Source organism: Verticillium nonalfalfae (genome assembly GCF_003724135.2).
Source record: "Verticillium nonalfalfae strain VnAa140/NRRL 66861 chromosome Unknown scaffold_49, whole genome shotgun sequence".
NCBI classification, from domain to species: Eukaryota; Fungi; Ascomycota; class Sordariomycetes; order Glomerellales; family Plectosphaerellaceae; genus Verticillium; species Verticillium nonalfalfae.
In genome coordinates, this window is record NW_021167274.1 from 15,531 (window position 1) to 36,701 (window position 21,171).

The 21,171-nt window shown below is 51.7% G+C and overlaps 6 protein-coding genes across 6 annotated transcripts; 3 read left to right on the plus strand and 3 right to left on the minus strand.

Moving 5' to 3' along the window:
- Positions 1-353: 353 nt before the first annotated feature.
- On the minus strand, positions 354-5,994 carry GEA2 (GDP/GTP exchange factor for ARF; the record flags this gene model as incomplete). Its single annotated transcript, XM_028640744.1, has 9 exons — positions 354-602; positions 662-914; positions 1,053-1,196; positions 1,247-1,635; positions 1,715-2,051; positions 2,101-2,390; positions 2,448-4,987; positions 5,042-5,716; positions 5,988-5,994. The coding sequence occupies 9 exons, from the start codon at positions 5,992-5,994 to the stop codon at positions 354-356; spliced, it is 4,884 nt and encodes a 1,627-aa protein (XP_028495024.1).
- A 223-nt stretch (positions 5,995-6,217) lies between these two features.
- Positions 6,218-7,875, minus strand: ANP1 (Mannan polymerase II complex anp1 subunit; the record flags this gene model as incomplete). The annotated part of the gene is made up of 5 exons (XM_028640745.1): positions 6,218-6,463; positions 6,518-6,613; positions 6,666-6,985; positions 7,040-7,566; positions 7,799-7,875. The coding sequence occupies 5 exons, from the start codon at positions 7,873-7,875 to the stop codon at positions 6,218-6,220; spliced, it is 1,266 nt and encodes a 421-aa protein (XP_028495025.1).
- A 2,561-nt stretch (positions 7,876-10,436) lies between these two features.
- MTR3 (3'-5'-exoribonuclease) lies at positions 10,437-11,363 on the plus strand (the record flags this gene model as incomplete). Its single annotated transcript, XM_028640746.1, has 2 exons — positions 10,437-10,560; positions 10,612-11,363. The coding sequence occupies 2 exons, from the start codon at positions 10,437-10,439 to the stop codon at positions 11,361-11,363; spliced, it is 876 nt and encodes a 291-aa protein (XP_028495026.1).
- A 3,551-nt stretch (positions 11,364-14,914) lies between these two features.
- Positions 14,915-15,195, plus strand: D7B24_006621 (uncharacterized protein; the record flags this gene model as incomplete). The annotated part of the gene is made up of 2 exons (XM_028640747.1): positions 14,915-15,121; positions 15,193-15,195. The coding sequence occupies 2 exons, from the start codon at positions 14,915-14,917 to the stop codon at positions 15,193-15,195; spliced, it is 210 nt and encodes a 69-aa protein (XP_028495027.1).
- Positions 15,196-18,866: 3,671 nt separating this feature from the next.
- On the plus strand, positions 18,867-19,409 carry RPB8 (DNA-directed RNA polymerases I, II, and III subunit RPABC3; the record flags this gene model as incomplete). Its single annotated transcript, XM_028640748.1, has 2 exons — positions 18,867-19,219; positions 19,304-19,409. The coding sequence occupies 2 exons, from the start codon at positions 18,867-18,869 to the stop codon at positions 19,407-19,409; spliced, it is 459 nt and encodes a 152-aa protein (XP_028495028.1).
- A 199-nt stretch (positions 19,410-19,608) lies between these two features.
- Positions 19,609-20,659, minus strand: D7B24_006623 (uncharacterized protein; the record flags this gene model as incomplete). Its single annotated transcript, XM_028640749.1, has 2 exons — positions 19,609-20,560; positions 20,616-20,659. The coding sequence occupies 2 exons, from the start codon at positions 20,657-20,659 to the stop codon at positions 19,609-19,611; spliced, it is 996 nt and encodes a 331-aa protein (XP_028495029.1).
- Positions 20,660-21,171: the final 512 nt, after the last annotated feature.

Consider the following 21,171-nt stretch of genomic DNA (forward strand, 5'->3'; position numbering starts at 1 on the left):
GGGTCCGGGTCGCTATGTTTCTAAAGAGTTCTTATTGTTGGCGCAAACTAGCTCTACCTGTGTCTGGCAGTCCCTACAAATCATTTCTTCCTTTAAGCCATTGCAAGGCAAGTCTGGTTCTACACGATATCAGAAAGAGACTGGGCACACAAATCAGTGACTTAGTCGTGAGTCATATCATTGCAAAGGGCTGAGTACAAATAGTTCCCCATGGCCATGAATTGTGTGTATGCATGGGACTGCTCATGAGCAGGAAGGTTGATATCGAGCAATGCTGTGTATTCGAGTCTCCAACAAACCTAAACGCCGAAATTACATGAATCCGCTCATTGCATGCATGCATTAGTTCCTAGCTATGCTTGCGAGTTGTCACTGTTCTGCTCTGCGGTCGAAGCGGCGACCGCGGCCTCTTCATCCCCGCCATCTGCCCTTGGCTCGTCTAGAGCTAGATCGCGTTTCAGATCGGGAACAAATCGATCAATCCTATTCCATGTTTCACTCCACAGCGTCTCCTTCGAAGCGTCCTGACTCGGCGCAACAAGAAAGCCACTGCTTGACATGAAGAGTATAACATTCTTTAAATTTTCACGGACAGCCTCCTCCTATTCAGAATGTTAGCAAAATTACTGTCAACCTCACCGTGTTCGCATTAATCGCTTACCAAACTGTCACCCTGCCCGCTATTTATTAAGCGATCCATGATATCAATGATCTCCAACCACAGGTCAAGCATGCCGTCCCAAGTAGAAAGCAGAACAAGATACTGCAGGAAGACCTTGCAAAGCAACGATGATGACTGAACTCTCATCTCACCCATGCCATCTCGATCGGAGGTGAATACCTCCGGCTTCAAGAGACGATGGATCAAGGGAAATAAGACTTCGCCAAAAATCGCTGTCCACTCCTGGTGGTCGCTGCAAGTCACGTCAGGTGACAATAAAGATCGCTGTAGTGAAGTGAAAGCCAGGAGTCGAACGTCCCTGCATGGGTTGGTGCATTGAGCTGTCAGAGCTTGGAAGATGGGTAGCCAATACGCCGACCAAGCTACAAACAAGTTAACTCTGCCATTCTCTAAAGCAAGAGTGTGCAGCTTACCCTCTTTGCTTTCTAGGTGAGATTGTTTCATGAGTTCAGGAATCCGGCTGGTCGTGTTGTACATTGTTGTGATAGACCTTATGCCTCTGGTTACAGTATCACTATTTCCTAATATTAGAGACAGCTCACATCACATTTTGGACGCACTTACCTCGGCGGCTCACGCTCAGAGTCACGGGACTTGCGGGGTCTTTGCTCTTGTTTTCTTTCCGCAAGGACGGCACGCCCAGCTGCAGATGCAAAGTCGCCGAGCAAAAGGAGCGCCGCCTCGTAGTTATCTGCCATTATCGCAGGAGGTACGCCGGTACACCCCCGTTCGAGAAGATCAAACACGACAGCTGCCGAATCGTATCTTCCAGCCAGGGCTCGCATGATGGACCAGAAATCAGGCGAAGTCATGATCTCGTTCCTGAGAGGACCCGGTTCGACAACGCAGAGTTTCAGCCCCTGAATGAGCATCACGGATGACTTGGCAAGCGTTTCCTTGGGGAAGTTGGAGATGGTGTGCAATAGGACTGGGATGTTAACGTAATCCAGGGTCTGCAGCTTGGAGCATCAGTAAAGTATACATCAGAGACTAAGATGACACCACCTTGTGAATATCAGGATTGTGACGTACATGGGTTGCGTGAAGGAGCGTGAGGAGGTAAAAGGACGTTCTTGAGACAATCATTGCGTGATACTGGTTGGCATCCCGCAAGATGGCCTGCAGAGTGTCCATGACTTGCTTTCCAAGAACCTGCAGAGTCGCTTCGTCACGCAGGGCGAGTCCTGCCATCATCTCCAGTGAGAAAACCATAGCGGGGTCATACGACAAGGTGCCAAGTTTTGGTTCAAGCTGAGTCGCAGGAGGCACATGATCCGATTTGACGGTTATGACTGCAGGATTCTGCTCTTCGGGCAGAGAGCTGATCAGGCCATCAACCAAGTGCGCCAGCTCAGAAGCACCTAGCTCGCTAGCAACATGTCAGTCATATATACAGCCAACCATATCTCGTGTCTTACGTTATGTTGGCAAAAACAGTCGCCATGTGACACGAGTTCACGCAGTCGACAGAGCAAAGGGTGCTCTCCAACTCTTCGTCTGACGGCTCGGGGGGGTCATCAGCTGCATAGCTAGAGATGTACGACGTAAATGCTGAGAAGAACCCTGTTTCTGCTGTTTTTGAAGCTCGATCAATGACTTGAGACGGGGTTTGAAGAGGAATGGCAGGAATAACTGCAAGTGTAGAATCGGCGACGGACGGTGCAGGCATCAACGAGTTGACAAACAAGTTGAGCCAGATACGGATGACCTGTATTGCGTAAGTTGGTCAGTGTTGAAGAGAGCGAGGCCAATCTGTCCCACTTACGTGTCTCCAGCCCTTGTGTATGTGACTCTCGCTTCCCGTAACCACTCTAAAGAGGACCAAGGTAGCAAGCTGTGCTCTGAAGTCCCTGCCCAACTTGACCGCGAGTTCGCTCACCATGACCGTGTTGTTCCCAGCTTGAACCTCTGTGTTGAGGTTGGTGCTGAACGGAAGGTCGGTGGCCAGTGTTGTCATGTGGCTCAGGGAGTACACAATCTGGTCAAGAGCCTCGCTGTTGCCGAACTTGGTTGCGATTCTGGCGCATTCATCAAAGCCAGTAACAATCCTAGCGAAGACGGCGTCATCAGTAGCCGACATGAACACGTAGGACAGAGTCGAGACTATCGGGCGCCATGTTGTTGCGAATATGTCGGCATCGTATATGTTGGTGTCGCAGAGGACTAATGGCCCAACAATCTCCGTTTTTGCCAATAGCTCACGCCAAGCATAGTCAAATGCGTGCTTATTGTCGTGTTCCTCAGGCAGAATGATCTCATTGTTTCTGATCGAGTTAAAGATTTCTTGAAGATACTCGGGTGCGAAGTTACCCCCGTCGTTTACACCACGTAGATTCTTCGAAAAGTCCTCTAGAGTCATGCGTTTCGATGTCTTCTTGACGGTCGGATTGTGCTGGTCTGTATTCAGCAGAATGATGGCGTACGTCAAGACGAACACGGCATCCTGATTTGCCACCTCGGTCGGCGTTGCGTTGGCGCAGTATCTATCGGCAAAGACTGTAACGATTCGCTCAATGAGAGGGGCTTCACCAGGAAGTCTGAAGGTCTCGAGAAGGACCCGCAGAGCTTCGTCGACACGCTTGCCATCGAAATCGAAGAGATCCAAGTACGCTTCCAGAACTGGCTCATTTCCCTTCTTGGACAGGTACTCGCCAAGGACCTTCTTGTTGACTCGTGATGTCGCGTGTAGGAACCTGGCAACCGAGGTCACATTCTGAGCGTCGTCGATGATGCCTTGGGCTTGCAGATAGGCTAACCCGCCTTTTGGAGTCTCGTTGAACTTAGTGGTGCCCTTGATGATGATCTTCTTGCGACGTCGTTGTTCTCGTAAATGGTCCGCTGAAGGAAGATCCTCGGAGGCAGGCTGTAGTTCGAGACGCTCTGCAATGTATTGAACATAACGGAGCAGAGCATCAAGACATAACGGAGGCACACTGGTAGTACTCCAGGTTGCCGAATCGGGCAATGCGTTTCTGGAAAGAAGCCCGACTAGATCTTCGCAAAGGTCCGCACGATCGGGATCACAATCATAGTTGACAAAGAGCTCCGTCATGAAATTTGGCATCCTTGATAGTACTCCGATGCTTTCTACCATTGCTTGACGTGCATCTGGCTTGCGAGAGCCGCCTTCGAGCCCCAGTTTCTGGCGGTCTTTGACAGGAACGGGAGTCGAACGTCCGCTATTTGCCTGTGATGGAGGGGGTTTGACGAGCTTGGGAGCCTGCGGAATGCCGGCGTAGAGAGAAGGGTCAATGCCTGGTTCTCGCGGTATTTCCACGGAGGGGTGTAGACACGCTACAAGATATGATAAGAATAGTTCTTGTTGGAGCTTGAGTACACCCCTGCAAGTCGCAAGAAGCGTGCCTGCCACAATCAGGGACTCTTGAAGAATGGCCATGTTATCAGACCGTACGAGCTGAAACAAGTAGCAGCACAGACGATCTTCAGCGATGGTAGCGAGGGCAGGGTGCCTCGCAATGGAAGGTCCAGATACTTCCAGTGCCACATGAATGATTCGTAGAGCCATGACCCGCATGGTGTCGGTATGCTGACGGTCGGTCGGATCCAAGAAGTTGACGAGAACCCTGAAGAGTTCCCTAACAGAAGGGAGCGAGTATGGTCTCAAATCGAGAGATTCGACATCGTTTGGCTCTTCGGGATTCATCTCGCTGTCTTCGGAGGCATCATTGGCTTCGAGGCTCTCCTTTGGATCCGTAATTTCTGAGCTGGTCGAGGGGCGTGTATTGTCAACTTGAGCCACTGACAGAGAATCGCCATTGATACCCGCGGGCGCAGGATCCATTGTGACATTATCCATGTCTCCGTCGGTCTGACGGTCGAGAGCATCAGGATCAACGCCTGCCTCAAGTTCCAAGTGTTTCACGTCCTCGAAAATGATCTGGCACATGTGCACCATAGCACTCTCTGCAGTCCGTCGGAGAACTGGGGAGAACCGTGGCTGCGAGCATATGGCGAGCCCTCGGCCCATCATGTCACACACACTCTCATCGCTCAGAATGTCTCCTCCAGGCCCCGACATCATATCTTCCATGAGATGCAAAATCATCAACAGAACGACCTCAACTTGCCCAGCGTCACTTGTGTCAAACTGGCAGCGGGTAACTGCAGCCGAGAGTGATTGCATAGCTAGAGGGAACCGGGGAGATGTTGGGCCAATGAAGCCGTAAGCCAAGAACTTGCGAAGTGCTCCAAGAGTCAGAATAGTTATCGGGGCGGCGGTGCCCTTGGTCTGTACGATCTGGAGGAATGGACTCAGTAGTGACACGGCGTCGAAGGTGTTTATATCTGGCAATTCGTTAGCCGTGTCTTTATTGACAGGGAATCCTACAGGCAGCATACCTCGCACGGCGGCAAGTTCGTGGCGTAGCCTGCCAAATCCTGCCATGAGAGGGTTATCCTGCATGCTCTTGCCCTTCTTCCCCCGAAGCCCCCAGCGGTTGGCAAGGCCTCCATCGTTCGAGCTGTCGCCGCCCAGTGTTGTGACTATGGTCTTGGTGCCAGTTTGAAGAGCTGGACTCGGTGGCCCAACTGGGACTGGATTCGGACTTCCTCCCAGGATGGCAGAGACCGAAGAGTGTGGCGACCTCGCATGTTTCTGAATGGCCGACGTGATTGATATACACTCGGATACGACCAGGAACACAGGATCAACGGACACTGATACGGGACAGCTGCGGTACTGCATTCTCGCTGGAACAACCGAAGAACTTGCTATCCTCCGTGCGCCGAGGTTCGAGAGTCCGGCGCCTGGTTCGACATGTGTGCTTGCCGACGTGGTGGTGCCTGCGCTCATGATTCGGGGCTTGGGGGCGGCCTCGAGGCGGCCTGTACGAGTGTCGATATCGAGGTTCCCAAGGTCGTTCTCCTTGTCTAGCGAAAGTCGTCGGGCAAGAGCCTGGTCAGTCAATGCAACTGGACGGACGTCGAGATTGCGTGTTGTAATATCTTGTGGTGTTGCGGAGCGAAGGTGTTCATAAACCTCTGCGCGGCGTTCGTATTTGCCGAATGTGCTGGCTGCAATACGTAAAAGGTCTGGCAGTCTCCCAAGTTCTGGACAGCTTGCTCAGGGCCAGGCTGTTGAGCTTCGCGCTCGAAGCCACCGAGGCTCACAGTGGTGCATTATGATTGGACTTCAGGGCGCCCAGTGTCTGTTCTTAGACCCGCTTTAGCTCATTTGAGTTGCCTGGGACTCGCCGATAAAAGCTGGTGCAGGGCGGCGCGATTAAGTGGGGAGCCAGATGTCAGATCCCATTAGCAACTTTCAAGAGTTCACAGGAGAACTTACGCACCATGTCGCGGGTATCAGTTTACACAAGCATGCAAAGTTGCACCCAGTCTTAGGTGTACCAAGATCTTGCTAACTTATCTCGTTGGCAGTGTGTTTTGTATGTAGTGAAATGGTTTGCTGGTTCAATCGTCCAGGCCATGCTCTTACAATGGCGATTCATTTCCACTTGCTCTAAGCGACTACTTCCTCTCTATGGTGTTAGAACAAAACAAATCCTAATTTACAATCTATGTGCTATCGCCCTTCATAACCTTGGGTGAATTGGCGTGCTCTGCGACTTGCCCTTCATTTGTCTTTTGTTTCTCCATTTTCTGCTCTGCCGCCTTTTCCTCCCCGGACGCGATATTTCGCATCTCTGTTTTATCCTTTTCCCACTGGGGGTTGGCATCGCCAAATTGCTCCTTGATCTTCTCCGCCTTCTCTGCCTTGGCACTCTCTTCCTTAGCTTTTGCGAGTCTTTCTTGTTCCATTTCCTGATGAGGTCAGACTTCACTCCATTGCGCTTCATGATGAATTGGGGGACATACCTCCATATGTTTGACATCATCTACACTGGGTTCATAGAGATGCCAGATTGTGTAGTGAGGCAGTCCGACGACGGAGTAGCCCATGCGCTTAGCCATCTGCAGACATGTCAGTCTAATTTGACGCGCTCATCGTGACAATGCGTGTTACCTTGCCGAAGCCTTCGGTTTCGGCGTGTTTTTCGAAACTGAAGGCCGGGAAATGGACGCCAGATCGAAAAACTCGTGCTTTCGCGAGAATACTGACGCCGCCGACACCATCGATGTCCATCTCCATGTCGGGATCGCCATACGGATCACGGAGGTAGGCGAGGTGGGGACGCCAAGTAGCATACTCGGCGTAGCCCTCAACAATCACCGCATCTTCGTCGAGTGTGTCCGCCAGGGCCAGCGCCGTTTCTGATTCTTGCCACGAGTTCAGATCGTAGGGTTGTTCTCCACCAAGCCAGTCCGGCAATGGCCGCCACACATCTAGAGATGGTCAGCTGATGCGCAAGCGATATTGAAGGGGTATCGACAACTTACTGGGCACAATGACATCTTTGTTGTGGCGCATCAAGTCCTCCAAAATTGTGAAAGGGGCTGTCTCAACGTCAACGTCACGCCAGTAAACCCAAGAATGGTATGGCCGCAGTGCAGCACTCAAAAGCCAGTTGCGTGCCTGTGCCATTAACTTTCTCCTCCCGGCTTGCGCCGCAAAGCCGTGCCTACTTTCCACGTCCTGGTTCACTTTCTGACCAAAATCTTTCTCGATGATAGAAATCTCGCCATATGGTTGCTGTGGATCCTGGTCGGCTTGGATTTCCTCTAATGAATTGGACAGAACCTCCAAAGTTCTATCCTTGGAATCGGAAACGAGGAATGCAAGGTCAATAAGATGATGCGGATACGTAAAGTTTCTCAGATGTGAGAAGAACATTGGCAGGTGCGGTTCTGCGTCACGGAGGGGCACGCAGAGGAGGATGCGTTCCTCTCTTTCCCACCCACGAGCCGTCCCTTGGACATCTGTGAGGTCGTAATAGCGAACCGTCTCCAATTGCACATCGCCACTGCTGGAAAAGACTGCTAGAGAGAATAAAGAGCCCAAGGGGGCGTTCTGTGGCCACAGGAGCAACCCTACTACGAAAAAGGCTATCGCGATGATTCCTAGGCGTAGGAGGAGGCGCTGTCGGCGTCGGTTGGCTGGTGTTGAGCCCCTGGGTTGGTATCTGAGGAGGGATCTGGGTCAATAAAGCCACAAAACCGTGCGGTCGGGATTGTATGGTACACCGCAACCCAACATACCGATGTGGTGATATCTCGAATGTTTTCTCACGGGGATAGCCATTGGCATAGCCCGCTACTTGGTGTCTTGATATCATTGTGTGCTTTGTTCGGCGTGCATGGGACAGTGGAGTCGTAGTCGGGTTCGTGATGCTGCCCCCCTTTGTGGGCGAGAGTGCACCCCGAGAATAGGGCCAGATGACAGGGCGTGTGGCTGGTTAACGGGCCTGTCTGGCGTCGCTGATTCGGGATATGATTGCACGTAGAATGAGGGCGAAGAGGATGTTACCACATGGCCCTGTTGAATAATCAGTCGCTGCGTAGTCGTCGGAAAGATGTGGTCATGGCGGATAAACCAACGTATACCTCAGACGATCGCTACGTGACTTGGGCGGACCTCGCTGATGCTTCTTATGCGCCACTAGACCCCTTCCCCTGCTATTTGCAGGGATATGGTTATTGCATTGACGGTGTATGAGTATAGGCCGTACAGTCAGCCCATAGCCTCGTGCAGTGGTCTGAGCAAATATGGGGAATAACACACCGCGAGTATGACTATTGGTATCCTCTTCAAATCGGATGATACAATCTAGATACTTCAGAAGACTGGGCAAGGAATGGCAAAGGTGCGGTTGTTGATCGACTCGATAACATGAGACCACTCTATATGCTACATTCAACGAAGCCGCCTTGAGTGACTTGAAGGCAGTCTCACCAAAGTACTAAAATGCCTGTGATTGAAACTACGGCCATCTCATGGCGTTACGCTAGCTCCTAGGAGGAACACGAATGAATATCCGAGGATACGAGGCCAGTCCAGCATTTAAAGAGGTGTAGTGTCAGCTTGAACTAGCGTCTACGTTCGTGGCGAAGCGTATGGGCGCCATTCCACGCTGGAGGCTGTGGGACGTGCATACTCATACAGAGACTCACGATTTCACATCCCACATGTGTGGGACGTTACGACAATATTGTTCGCCCGCCAGCTGAAAAGCTTTGAAATTATGATCAAGATTTCAACTTCTTGTCAGATATATGTATGAAGGCAAGGGTCATATCATACACAGCGATAAGCTGCGAACGGAGAAACAATGGAGGTCTTTGCCGAGTTGTCATGTATCTTGGAGGAGCTAATCTGTCAATGTTCAATCCAGATAAATAATGGAGAGGTTTGTCAATGGTATTATGGAATAATCTACAATCGAACGACATTGGTGAACAATGCAGACTGGTCAAACAGGGTCTTGTTATGACATGCCAACCAAGACGAGCAAGCCTAGAGACTCTGGATTAGCCTCAGTACGCATCGTGTTCGTGCAGGAGGAGACGAGAGATAGAAAGAAAACAAGGGTCAGAAAGCCACTTTACTCATTCAGTCAGCCGGCCTCAAGGAGCCACAATTCAGAACGAACCGTGAGAACCTTGAGACACTGGAGCTAAATGACACCCGTGGGCGACTTCACAACCCATCATAACTCTCTTGCGAAAGCTCCGGTGCGGAAGGATTGCTTGGCCAACGTGAGATAGTTGAATGGATAAGCTGTGGTCATCAGGTAGGGTCGAGGAGTGATATCTAGGAAACGCTTTGGTACGAACCTACTGACATTGTCACATGTTCGGTGTGTACTTTCGTTAATGAGTTCACAAACTGTCATCTATCGGTAGTCAGTGACAAGCACGTACGAAGATTGTCGTAGTGAAGACTTTGTAGTTGGGATGAGCATCAGAGGTATTTTGGTATTGGTATGGGTATCATCATTGTAGTTCAGAAGCAGAACTGAATGAATGGTTTTTCATCATGCAAAGGAAGAAGAAAACGAGGGGATAAACTGAGGGATAACCTACGGCAAATGTCTGGGCATGTTCGACACCTAATCGAGTATTGTAAACTATCTTCCCGGTCAGCAAAGGTTACTCACGGGATGAGCCATATTAATGTGGATAGCAGAGGTATTGTTCAGATGGTAGTGCATGATAGTCGTACGCTCAGGTGTTCGCGACAACAGTGGAATGTTATGCATCATTTGGGGTTGGGCGTGTCCGAGGGGGTGGTTTACGTACCTTATTAAGTATGAAGTCGTGGGCATTCCCAGCGTCGGGTGCCTGGTATATCACTGTCGAATTGAGAGGCACTCCAAGCCCGCAGCACTTGCTATTCGCGGGGAACTGTGTGTCAGTCGCCAGCGACAGAGGAATGATCGAATCAATTGGGAGAGTAACGCTCCATCAACAGGCCGGAATGCAGACAGGAGGCTTCGGAAGTCCTGCTGAGTTATGGGTGGTAAGGTAGTGAAAGACTGGATGAAAAAAAAAAAAACGAAAGTTCATCGAGGAAATAGCTGTCGCCGGCCAATCCTCGGTTGGTGAGTGGGTCGGGTCCGCTCGCAAATAGGTGGAGCTATACAGTACAGCTGCCTTTGGTACCAGCTTTGTGAGTGCCGATTTTCCTGAGCCATCCCCGACACCTTGCATGTTGATCTAGCAGCGACTGACATCGACCAAGTGCGCAACATTTCCTTCAGGACTGTCCCAAGTTCCATCTGTTCAGGTGACAAAAGGTTGGAAGGCAAGGTCGAGACGACGACGTCTGTGTCCAAGGACTTACCCGCACGTCTCTACACAACAATTACCAACCATTTCTCATAGGTCATCAATCAGTATGACAGACCGTCGCAGGATCAATGGACCTTCGGGTGCCACACACGCTCCAGTATACCAAGACGAATTGGATGCATCAAGGAACTCGTCAAGAGTGAGACCTGCCAATACGATGAGAAATTTATGTTAGTGTTGCCCCACCTGCGAGGAAGTTCTGGTGCTGACCTGTTTTGCAGTCCTCAAAACTGGCATTGCGCCAGCCGCCTCTGGATCCGCCTATGCAGAGATTGAGGCTCCTGCAGGTGTTTCTGATACACATGCGGGTATGAAGCTCATCTGCACAGTTCATGGCCCGAGAGCTCTCCCGAGGTCAGCGCCGTTTTCACCATATCTAGTTCTATCGACACACGTCAAATACGCACCATTCGCCACTCGCCAGCGCAGGGGCTACCTCCGGGATGCCAGTGAGCGCGACCTCAGTGTCCATCTCGAGACTGCACTGCGGGGTGTAGTTATCGGTGAGAGATGGCCCAAGAGCGGTGTGGACGTTACCGTCACCATTTTGGAAGGTGACCAGGAGAGGGGGCTCTCGCAGGCACAGGGTCACGAAGACTGGGATATGATGAATGTTCTTGGTGGCTGTATCACAGTTGCTGCAGCTGCCATTGCGGATGCCGGTATTGACTGTGTTGATATGGTTACTGGCGGCGTCGCAGCCTTGATTCAGAGCAGTGGCACGCAAACGCCCCAGATTGTTCTTGATCCGGTATGCTCGGAGCACGACAACATTCTGGCCGCTTGCTGCGTAGCGTACATGCCATCGCGAGACGAAATCACCAACCTGTGGATCAAGGGCCAACTTCCGCCGTCAGACGCGGCAACACAGACGCAATTGGTCGGAAGAGCTATACAGGCATCAAAGGGGAATTATAAGGTCCTAGTGGATGAGCTGAGTAGCTTCAGCCAAAATCACGTCGAAGCCACTTAAGACTTGCCTTGACATCGCACTGTTGTCACCCGAGATTTTGCGCTTCTGTGAGAGTCTAAGGCATGGAGGAAGTATAGTGGCCTGACAGTCAGACTATTAAGAGTTGAAGCCCTCCACAGCCCGTGCTTCTCACGCAATTTGGGCTGCCAAGGCCAGCTGGACCAGAACAGAGAAAATTGAAAAGGCACTTGCGCTGAGCGCTTGCTGACCGCATGTCTGTCATTGCGCCCAAGCATGTACCCGGTCGCCGGTGAGGTAACCCGGCCTCGGTGGGCCAGTTCATACCACAACTGAAAGTTGCCTCAGCCAGGACTGCAGAGGGAAGATTGTTCAGGAGATGCTCGGTGCAGACCGATATTCACGGGGCACCGGACGGCCGTTTCACTGTCTGCCTCGACCGGTCTTCGTAGGAATGAAAATATGCACATGCCATGGGACAACATTTGATGAGCGTGAAGGACTACAGAGTCGCGCATTAGATCTCATATCACTTTAACGCCGAATTTGGCCTCAGTACTTCATATACTGCACAGCCAAGTAGCAGAAAATAGACATCGCCAATTGAATTGAAGGATATAATGAGCAGTACATCTATATGAGGTGCTTGTATGTTGCTTATCATTGGAAGGCCTACCCGCTATAATCATGCACTGAGCGAGTACCTGTCAAGTCTACAATGGAACTATTCAGGCAGGCGGCGATCAGTGTATGTACAGAGGCCAACTCTCGGCGTCAAATGGATGAAGGTTTTGCGGTTCCATTCAAGCTTTTGGCGCCTCAATGTCTTAGGTGCACATGTAAACTGAGGTACCCACTTGAGCTGCTAGCTGGTTGGATAAGAGGAGGCGAAGATGTTGGGGAAGCGGATGCAACGTGCACACACCCACTCGCACAGTCGACGACTCTGGATTGTCCATGGCCGAGGCTCTCTGATTGCAGCGCGACCGACCTATACTGCCGTCTGCCGCAGTGCCTGGGTCCTGATATATATGCTATTCACCATTCTCGCATGCAAGGTAATTGTGTCCACATTCGCCGTATACGCGTTACTTACCTCGCTAGGTACATGCCCCAGCGACTGCCCAAGCCACTGATCTCCAGCCAACGGCACCACGACTGGACCGTATTCCCCCGCCTCGCAAGGAGTCGTGATTTACCTAAGTAGCTGTGAGTAGGACCCAGCCGGCTGCTGCTGCCGCCCTTGACCACTGAATTCGCTAACGACAACAAGCGGTCCACCAATACTCCCGTGCACGATGTCAAGCATCCTAACCGATCTATCGACCGAAAATCTTGCTATAATATAATCTCCCGGAAAGCCTGTGTCGTCCAGATTGCCTCGAGGCAAAGACATGGCGAGCGGCCTCTTCCCGGGCCCTCCGATCGACAACCACCAGAGTTGGTGGCACAATATCACTGACTGGACGTCCCGACACTTCCATTACGCTGCGAACCTTTCCAGGCTTGGTCCGTCGATTGACGACGTGATTTGGGCAGGACCTCGTATAGCAGAAAGACTCGGATATATCGTTGCGGACTACGTCGGAAACGCTGACGCCGGTCGAGACATTGCCCAAAGTCTCCACGCCCAGGAACACGTCCAAGACCTGCTCAACGCGGAGCCAACTCTTGCAGCTTTCAGAGCTGTCATGGACTCCTCATCATCTCCTGCGCACCCCGCAGACGTCGGCTCGCAACAGACACCCGCGATCACACCACAGTTCTCTATGGAGGGGGCCAAGGGCCTCGGCAGCGTCTTCAGCTATGCTACTAGCAAATGGGCTCTATCTTGCATAGCCATGGCAATTGTGCTCAACCGCACTTATATTTTCGCAGCCACAAGAAGAAGGCTTCGCCTAGCCTGGCCCATGCGGTTGGCGCTGCGTATTGTGCCGCTTGCCCTGTTTGTAATTCAGGGGCGCCAACTACTACAGTCAATGCAATGTCAAACTTCGCCTGACTTCGCTGAGATGCGATGGGGCAATTCCAGCAAAAGTTCTGATTTGCTCTTTATTCAGCCGGACGGGTTCCTCCACGCCATTAGCTCCGCTTTGCTTCTGGGAACTTCAGACGAGCAGTCGTGCCTGGCTATACGCATGATTCCCGACGATGACGCTGGACCGAACCCTGAACTTAAAGGTTCTCTATCCCTCCTCTGGCCGCTATTTGGTACCTTCTGCCTCAGTCAATTTCTGGAGACTATATCATGTGCTGTGCAGGGACGTCCAGTCGCCGCAGAAACTGGTATGACCTTGTTTGAACATTCTCTTGCCTTCGCGGAGGCAGATTCTGCCATTAGCAATCAATTAGGATGGAGTTCCTTCGCCCTCAAGCAGGCCCAGACCACGGAAGCTGGTGCCAGTGTTGGCAATGCCATCGCCATCAGCCGATCCATGGTCCTCCAAAGAGTCAATACGCCACCCGAGGTTCTTCTAATCGCCTTGCTCTCTGTCATGAGTCACCTGACGAGTCACACTCTGGGTGTGTTCAACCTTCAAGCTCGATTCCGTCTCCTGAGCACTGGCTTCTGGGGTTTATGCTTCATGGCCAGCGTCGTTCGGAGCGCGTGGACATTCACTCTTGATGACACCTTGACTCAAGGCCTCTTACGGTTCCCCACGGTGTGCATTATAGGCTTTTTCCCGCATGTGCTAGTTCTACTGGGAATCGTTGTATGCCTGATGATATATTGTCTCGCTCTTGTCATATCCGCCTCATCGCTACCTAGCGCGGACAGGTCCAGCAACCTCGACCTCCGTCAGAGATTGCATCTTGCCCATACCAATATGCAAGCAAACATGCCGTTGTCCGGTGTTCGTATTAGCAGGGAGATGGATTTCTATACTGCCCTGTTGCGCACTGGATTCGGCGCCATTACAATGGCGAGTGAAGCTGTATATCTTAACGAGGATAGGGATGTCAATCTGGCGTCCTCTACGTGGATCGAAGATGAGAGGTTTCGAGAACTGGAAGAACTCCGGAGGCAATGGCTTGGCGAAGAATTCGGGTCCCGTCTCGATCCTACCGGCACATCCATCCTGTTACCAGTAACGAAAGGCAGGGCTCTGGCGAAGAGTGGTTTCGATCGAGAGCGTGCTGCTCAAAAATTGCCCAAGACCATTTCGGGGGAAGGCAGACTGCGAGACGGCATCGGTGCCGCCGAGAGGAGCGGCAGATGGTTGATGGCTTTAGATTTTGTCCTCAATACCAGCAAACTGGTGGTCAGAACGACGACAGGCCTGGTCATCCGACTCCTCTCCCGCCTTGGTATGCGCATACCACGATGGCTTCTGTGGATGGCTCAGAGGCCGAAACAACAGGGTGAGACGGCCGCCACGGGCACTGGGCATCGTTCTACAGCTTCTCACAGCTTTCAAGGGGGTATAACAGGGGGCGTTGACATACCCTTGACAGATGCCGTGGATGTTGAGGCGGAGTTCAGGCAGCGAGCATGGTCAGCAACGCAGAGCTGTGTTCCCTTGAACGAAGTCGACCTGGACTCTGAGCTGTATCGCTGGTGGCTGGGAGGTGGCTGGTGGGGAACCGCAGATATGAGCGGTGACTATGACCCCAATGCCGACTCTGACTACGACGATGACGATACAACAAGCGTTCTATCAATAGCGACACACGACGACAATGAAGATGCTTGGGAATCAGAGGATGGGGGCGGTCAGAAGACGCCCACGCGGAATTCGCCTCAGCTCAAGTATGAGACGAGCTTTGCACATGACAATCCCATGCAGCTCGACGACCTGGTACGACTTTTGAATCCGGCGACTCCTGAGGATAAAGAAGAGGCTGTTGCGTTGGCTGCTCACCTGGGCAGTAGAGATGTATTGACCAGATCACGATACCGCAGCCTCCAACATCGCCGCCGAGTGGAGATACTCAACCCCAATGCATCCGCAGAAACTGATTTGGTACGAAGCGCGAGTTTGACCCCACAAGAAGAAACCGAGTTGCTCGAGAGGCTCATCATATCACGACGCCGACTGCGTCGAGAGCCGCAAGCTGAGGCGCATACCTCTTGGTCTGATGGTGCAGCCGGATTCGGGTCAGATGGACCGCAGTGCGTAGTCTGCCAGAGCATGCCCAGGACTATCATAGTGTGGCCCTGTCGTTGTCTAAGTTTGTGCGACGACTGTCGCGTGTCGTTGGCCATGAACAACTTTGACAAATGCGTGTGCTGTCGGCGCGAGGTTATAAGTTTCAGCAGGATCTTCGTTCCTTGAAACTATAAAGGGGTTGTGTATGGCATTTGCCTACTACAGGATCTTTCTCTTATCATGACTTGTATTTGCAGCCTGTGCACACATTGCTTACACATAACCACGCTCCATCGAATCAACCCAGAGTACGCCTACATGCCAGCCCATTCTATGCAGAAAGCTCTAATGGAGGGATCGCCAACTCCAGTAGTATGATTCCGCGGCACCTCGCCTCCCAATAAGAAGCCTTTTTTTACTGAAGTGCCCAGCCGGCCACTGCCAACCATGTCTAGCATTGAAATCTCCTCCTCCCACTCATAATCTGTAGCGAGGAAATGTGCATGATATCTCAAGGGATCGCCTGGATAGACACTATACTTAGCGCCGAATCGAAGGCCAGGAGTCATAAAGTAGCCTTGGGAAAGTAAGTGCGCGTGAAGGGGACCAACGGCAGGCGTTGCTTCAGCGTGTTCAGTTGACGAGGCGGATGGCAAGATAAGCCCCAAGCTAGTAGTGTTAGTGACCGTGAGCGGCTTCACAAGACTGCGGCCTGCCACAGACTGTGGTTCATCAGCTAGATGAGGATTTCGAACATTCCCAAGCCGGTCTGAGTCAACATTGACATGCGCTGAGGGTTGAGCATGTTCAGGCGTTGTGCCTCCTTGGTTCCTGGCCTTGGCTGCAAGCTCCCGACTTTGGGCAGCTTTTTGTGCCTGGCTTTCAGCAAGATGCTGTTTGGCTTGCTGGCGACGATCGTTCAGCTGGTCGATATACTGTTTACGGCTGCGTCTGTCCTGCTTCAGCGCAGCCAGGTGACTTGTAGCCTCATCTGCAAGCACGGCAGCCTTCTGACCCAGGAGCAAAGCAGCCTCTTCCGGAAGAAGCTCCAAGGGAAGGCTCAGGAACACATTCTGCGTAGGATTCTGCGGGGTCGACCCGACCAGAACTGAGCAAAGGTGGTGTCGCCGACGCAATATCGACACGTGATCAGCGTCGAAAACCAAATATCGGTCGGCGATCTTGGAAATCCGTATCTGCTCGACAGCAGAACTTGCTTCTGGACTGTCCATCGGGCGTCTGTAGCAATATGTTAGCATCAACTCGATGCTTGACCTGGACAAATTCGAGCGTCTTGATGGTATTTAAGTCATAAAAAAATGTAACATATTGTCATCACTAAGGTTCAGTGGATTGACAGATTGATTGATATGAAAGATGTATAATCACAGAATACTGACGATTGGCTCAATATAAGAAAACGGGTGTTTACATACCTAGTACTGCGCGATGTGAAGAGGGAAGGTTTCAAGAAAAGCGTTGCTGAGAGCAAGAGAAGAAGAAAAGCGCGATTGAATTTTCGCGGACACTATGGAGTATCAGAAATTCGATATCTGGTTAGCATATATCTGTCTAAGCATTATTATGCATTTTCTGTGGTGTGCGATTGAGGCAATATTCATACTTGAGAAGGGTCCTCGTACTGGCCCACCCAGACTCACAGCTCGACAAACACCAATTGTAGACGGGCTACATCTGACCCAAGGAATACGATCGAACGAAAGCCATTGTTTTCATGTTGCTCATGTGTTGCATTGTTTAGTTGTCATTGGTATGGCTGACAGCAGCTGCTCTCAGTGAGCACACGAGTCTCACGACTACTTGGCCTCATCTGCAGGCTTGTCTCATAAGATATCGCCGTTCCATTAGAATGATAAATCATGGCTCTTAGTATCCTTTGACGCAGCATCATTTGCATCTGCAGTGTCCCCAACAGGAGGCAGGCTATAGGGTCTGATCACCAACCCGCTCGATGAGCTCAACTTGAAGGAAAGGTTCTCATGAGAGAGCCTGCCTCCTGGGCCTATGCCAAGTTCAACTGCTACAGGAAGACGGTGTATGTTGAGCATTCCTTGGGCGGCGTCCTCTGATTTCGACCCTGGCTGAGCGTGCACCGGTTGCTGCAATGGCACTAGCTCCACGACACCGTCTAACAGGGCTTCCATCCACCGTACGAGACCCGTGGATCTGGAATAGAGGGCTGTCGATACCGAAATCATCGCTGACAAGCGGGAACCATATTTTCGAAGTAATGCCCGTAGTGCATGCAAGAATTGAAGGACCTCGGATGGTTTGGAAGTCGACGGGCCATAAGACGCCGGTGAAAGAAGATTCGGCACGACGACACGATGTACAGATCCTGGTGGTGAGGAACGCATCGCCTCCGCTAAAGAGACTATATAAAGCTGGAGCAGAGACGGGCTTTTTTGAGCGGTATGCTTCGGAGTGGGTGGCATTGTTGGCCGTATCACGTCTAGGTTGCCCCTACAGTCCCGGCTTTCCAGTTTGGTGGCGAGATCAAAGGTGTGACAGAACGGCACACTAAGTGATTTTGCATCAGTAATCTGCTGCTCACCCATGGCTGATAAAGACTTAGTTCGGTCACTCTGAGAGACACGCTGTGAAGAGCGTCAAGTGTTGGCCACATACATGAATTGGGAGGTTCGCCACCACGGGACAAGGACTCGTATCTCCATGCGATCTTCATCTTATCATCAGAACCGTTGGAATTCCTGACCTTGCTGGTACGAGGGAGTTGGGACAAGCCCGGTAGCTCGGATCGCCAGGCATCTCCAACACCAAAAACGTGAACGTGATGCCCCTGGACAAGGCCTTCGGCGGCATAGTATTTCAACACAACCCCAGAAAAGTCCGTGTTTCCAGATTCTTCCAGAAGAATAGCGTTTCCCAAGGGGAGGCCTGCATGCCCAGATAAGCACTGGTCCAGTGACGCAGTCCCAGTCGAGATTGTCAGGCGGCCATCCAGAGGAGAGGGTCGTGTTCCTGGAGCATGTCCGTTTCCGAGCTTGGAAGCAAACTCCTCGGGAGCTCCGGCAGCTGGGACTCCCAAAACGATGTTTTTCTTTCTGAATGACATAATTTCCGTGAGACAGTCGGTGCCAGAGTAGACTTTTGGTAAGAAGATGCTCTTTGACGTTGTAAACACAAGTGGACACTCATGCTCCAACCGGGGTGTTAAAGGCGATACCTGTATAAATGGGTCTTCAAGAAAATACAGGTCCTGTCACGCTGTACCCAATGCAGACCAGGCGCGTTCTCGCCCCACCTTAAAAACCAAAGTCGACAATCGCCCATCCGACAGCTTCAAAGGCAGGTAGGTCTCGGTCATATATCGAATCACCCCCTACATGCACCAAATAACGGAGAGTCTGTCGAGGCACACGATTACACCCAAGAAATATCGTCGCAAAGAACAATAGAAGAAAACGTCATAATGACGACTACCGGCGGCGATGTGACACTCTTCGAGGAGAGCTTCACTATTACGAATTTCGACCAGTCCAAGTATGACCGTGTTGCTCGCATCTCAGCGACATCGGCAGACAATCAGACCGTCATGACCCTCGATATCAACATTGAGTTGTTCCCCTGTGCGGTGTCTGACAACTTGCACGTCGTACTGGCAACCTCCTTGGCGCACGATGGAAGCAAGGACGAGGAGAAGGGCTGGCGGGATGTGGCCAAGGGATCTGGTGGTGGCGCAGAAGCGACACTGGCGGACATGTTCGATTACGTGTGCCATGGGAAAATCTACAAGTTTGAAGACGCCGATGATGGTCAGATCATGTAAGTTCCTGCTCCCGAAGTGGCCAGAGAAGGGCAACAGTGTGGCGCTGCTCGTTTCGTCGGCTAACCTAACCTCTTATATAGTAAGGCGTACGTCTCGTTTGGAGGCATGCTCATGTCTCTGGAGGGTCCATACAAGAAGCTTACGCCACTGCGCGTCGACTACACATATCTCCTGATTAAGAAATAAGCAGCTGAACAAGACCATGATGTTGTTCATCAAAAACACTCAACATGCCTGCTGTGCGGACGCCGCCGATGCCATTACAGGATGGACGAGGAGCTCCGATATTGTCGGACACCATAGTATCTGAGGCCAGGGCTTGTTACGCAAAGCGAAGGCTACGATCGCCCTTTTACAAAAGGACTTATCATAATTGGCCTACAGTCTAGTTTGGGAACGACTCGAACTTGTGGGGGCCGGGAAAGGGGAGCTCGCGGTGCAGCCTGAGCTTTATCTCGTCGAAGTCGGGCTCATTGTCCTGCGTAAGGATGCCATGCCGGATCAGGAAGTCAATGACTACCAAGGCACAGTTCGGCTTGAACTTCCCATGCGCCAATTGATGCTGTACCTCCTCAATACCGCAGAGCTCGAACCCAGCAACCTCACCGTCCTTAGGTCGCGGAATGACGTTTGGTTGTAACTCAAGGTCGTATATCCATTGGACTTCGGGGTAGATTAGGCCAGCTTGACCAGCTTCCTCGTGCGTGACGTAGGTGTAAGTGACTCCGCCAGCTGCCAACGTTTGTCCTCGCACGACGTCCTCAGCAAGGTCCGCCTCTTCGTTCGCCTCCCTGATGATGCATTCAAACGGATCCTCTCCCGTCATGAGTCCACCAGCTGCGGTGTTGTCCAACATGCCGGGGAAAGTAGACTTCGTGGGCGATCGTCTAGCTATCCACATCTTGATACCATGCCTTGCCTTTGCACACCGTACGAAGGCATTCAGATGAACGCCGTACCGCGTAACACCAAAAAGGCCGGTAGCGGACCGCTCCATGTTATAGAGTAGCTCTCCATCGTTTGCGTAAATGGGCCATAGCTCGTCCCGCCATCCGCGAAGCACTGGGAATGCATCTTGGCTTCGCCAGTAATTCATCAGCGCAGCAACAACAGCGCTGCGCTCTGGTTCGGTAGTCCCCTGGAAGGCGTATACAGTGCGACGGGCATGGTCGACATCAATGTCTCCCCTGACGTCTGAGGGTGTCTCCTCTAGCCGCGCCAAGACGTCCAATGGCACGTAACCTAGAGGGACATCTCGACCAACGTCCTTCCATCTCAGTGTGTACAGAGGCCGTTGCAGTCGTCCGCGGATTTCATCAATCGACCCATACGGAAATCTGCACTACGTTTAGGCGTGACACCTAATTATACAACCACGCAATTGCTACTTACGAGTCAATGTTGTTTGTAAGATCGATATTGCTCAAATTGGACATGGTAGTGTATGTACGGACGAGAAAACAGCGGCGGGATCGACGGGATGCACTTCGTGATATAATCCGTGCCGCTGGGGAGGACATTGAGGTGCATGAGTGAGGCCAGAGACCCAGCTTTTACAGGTTCTCCAGAATTGACTCAGACAGGGCTAACTAATTGCTCGGCAACCTGTTGCAACATCCCGGTGCCTGTTGAGCCCGAAGACGGCCACCCCATCAGACGAGGTGGGGCTAATGCGATAACTCATACCTCTATATGCCTTATATACGGGTCTAGGCATTACATGTCCCACCGACGCCGCTTCTGGCCTGCCTGTGAAAATGATTATAGCTTGCAGAGTTGCCTCCAGGAAAAGGCAGTTGAATCGAGAGTGACTGCCTTGAAAATACAGAGCTATACCCTCTATAACCGATCCACGAATATCTTGGATGAGTCTCATTCCGGCAGATATCGTAACTCCAGCATCCGATCGCGGTCTGACCCTTCGAAACCTGTTACACTGAGGGGTACC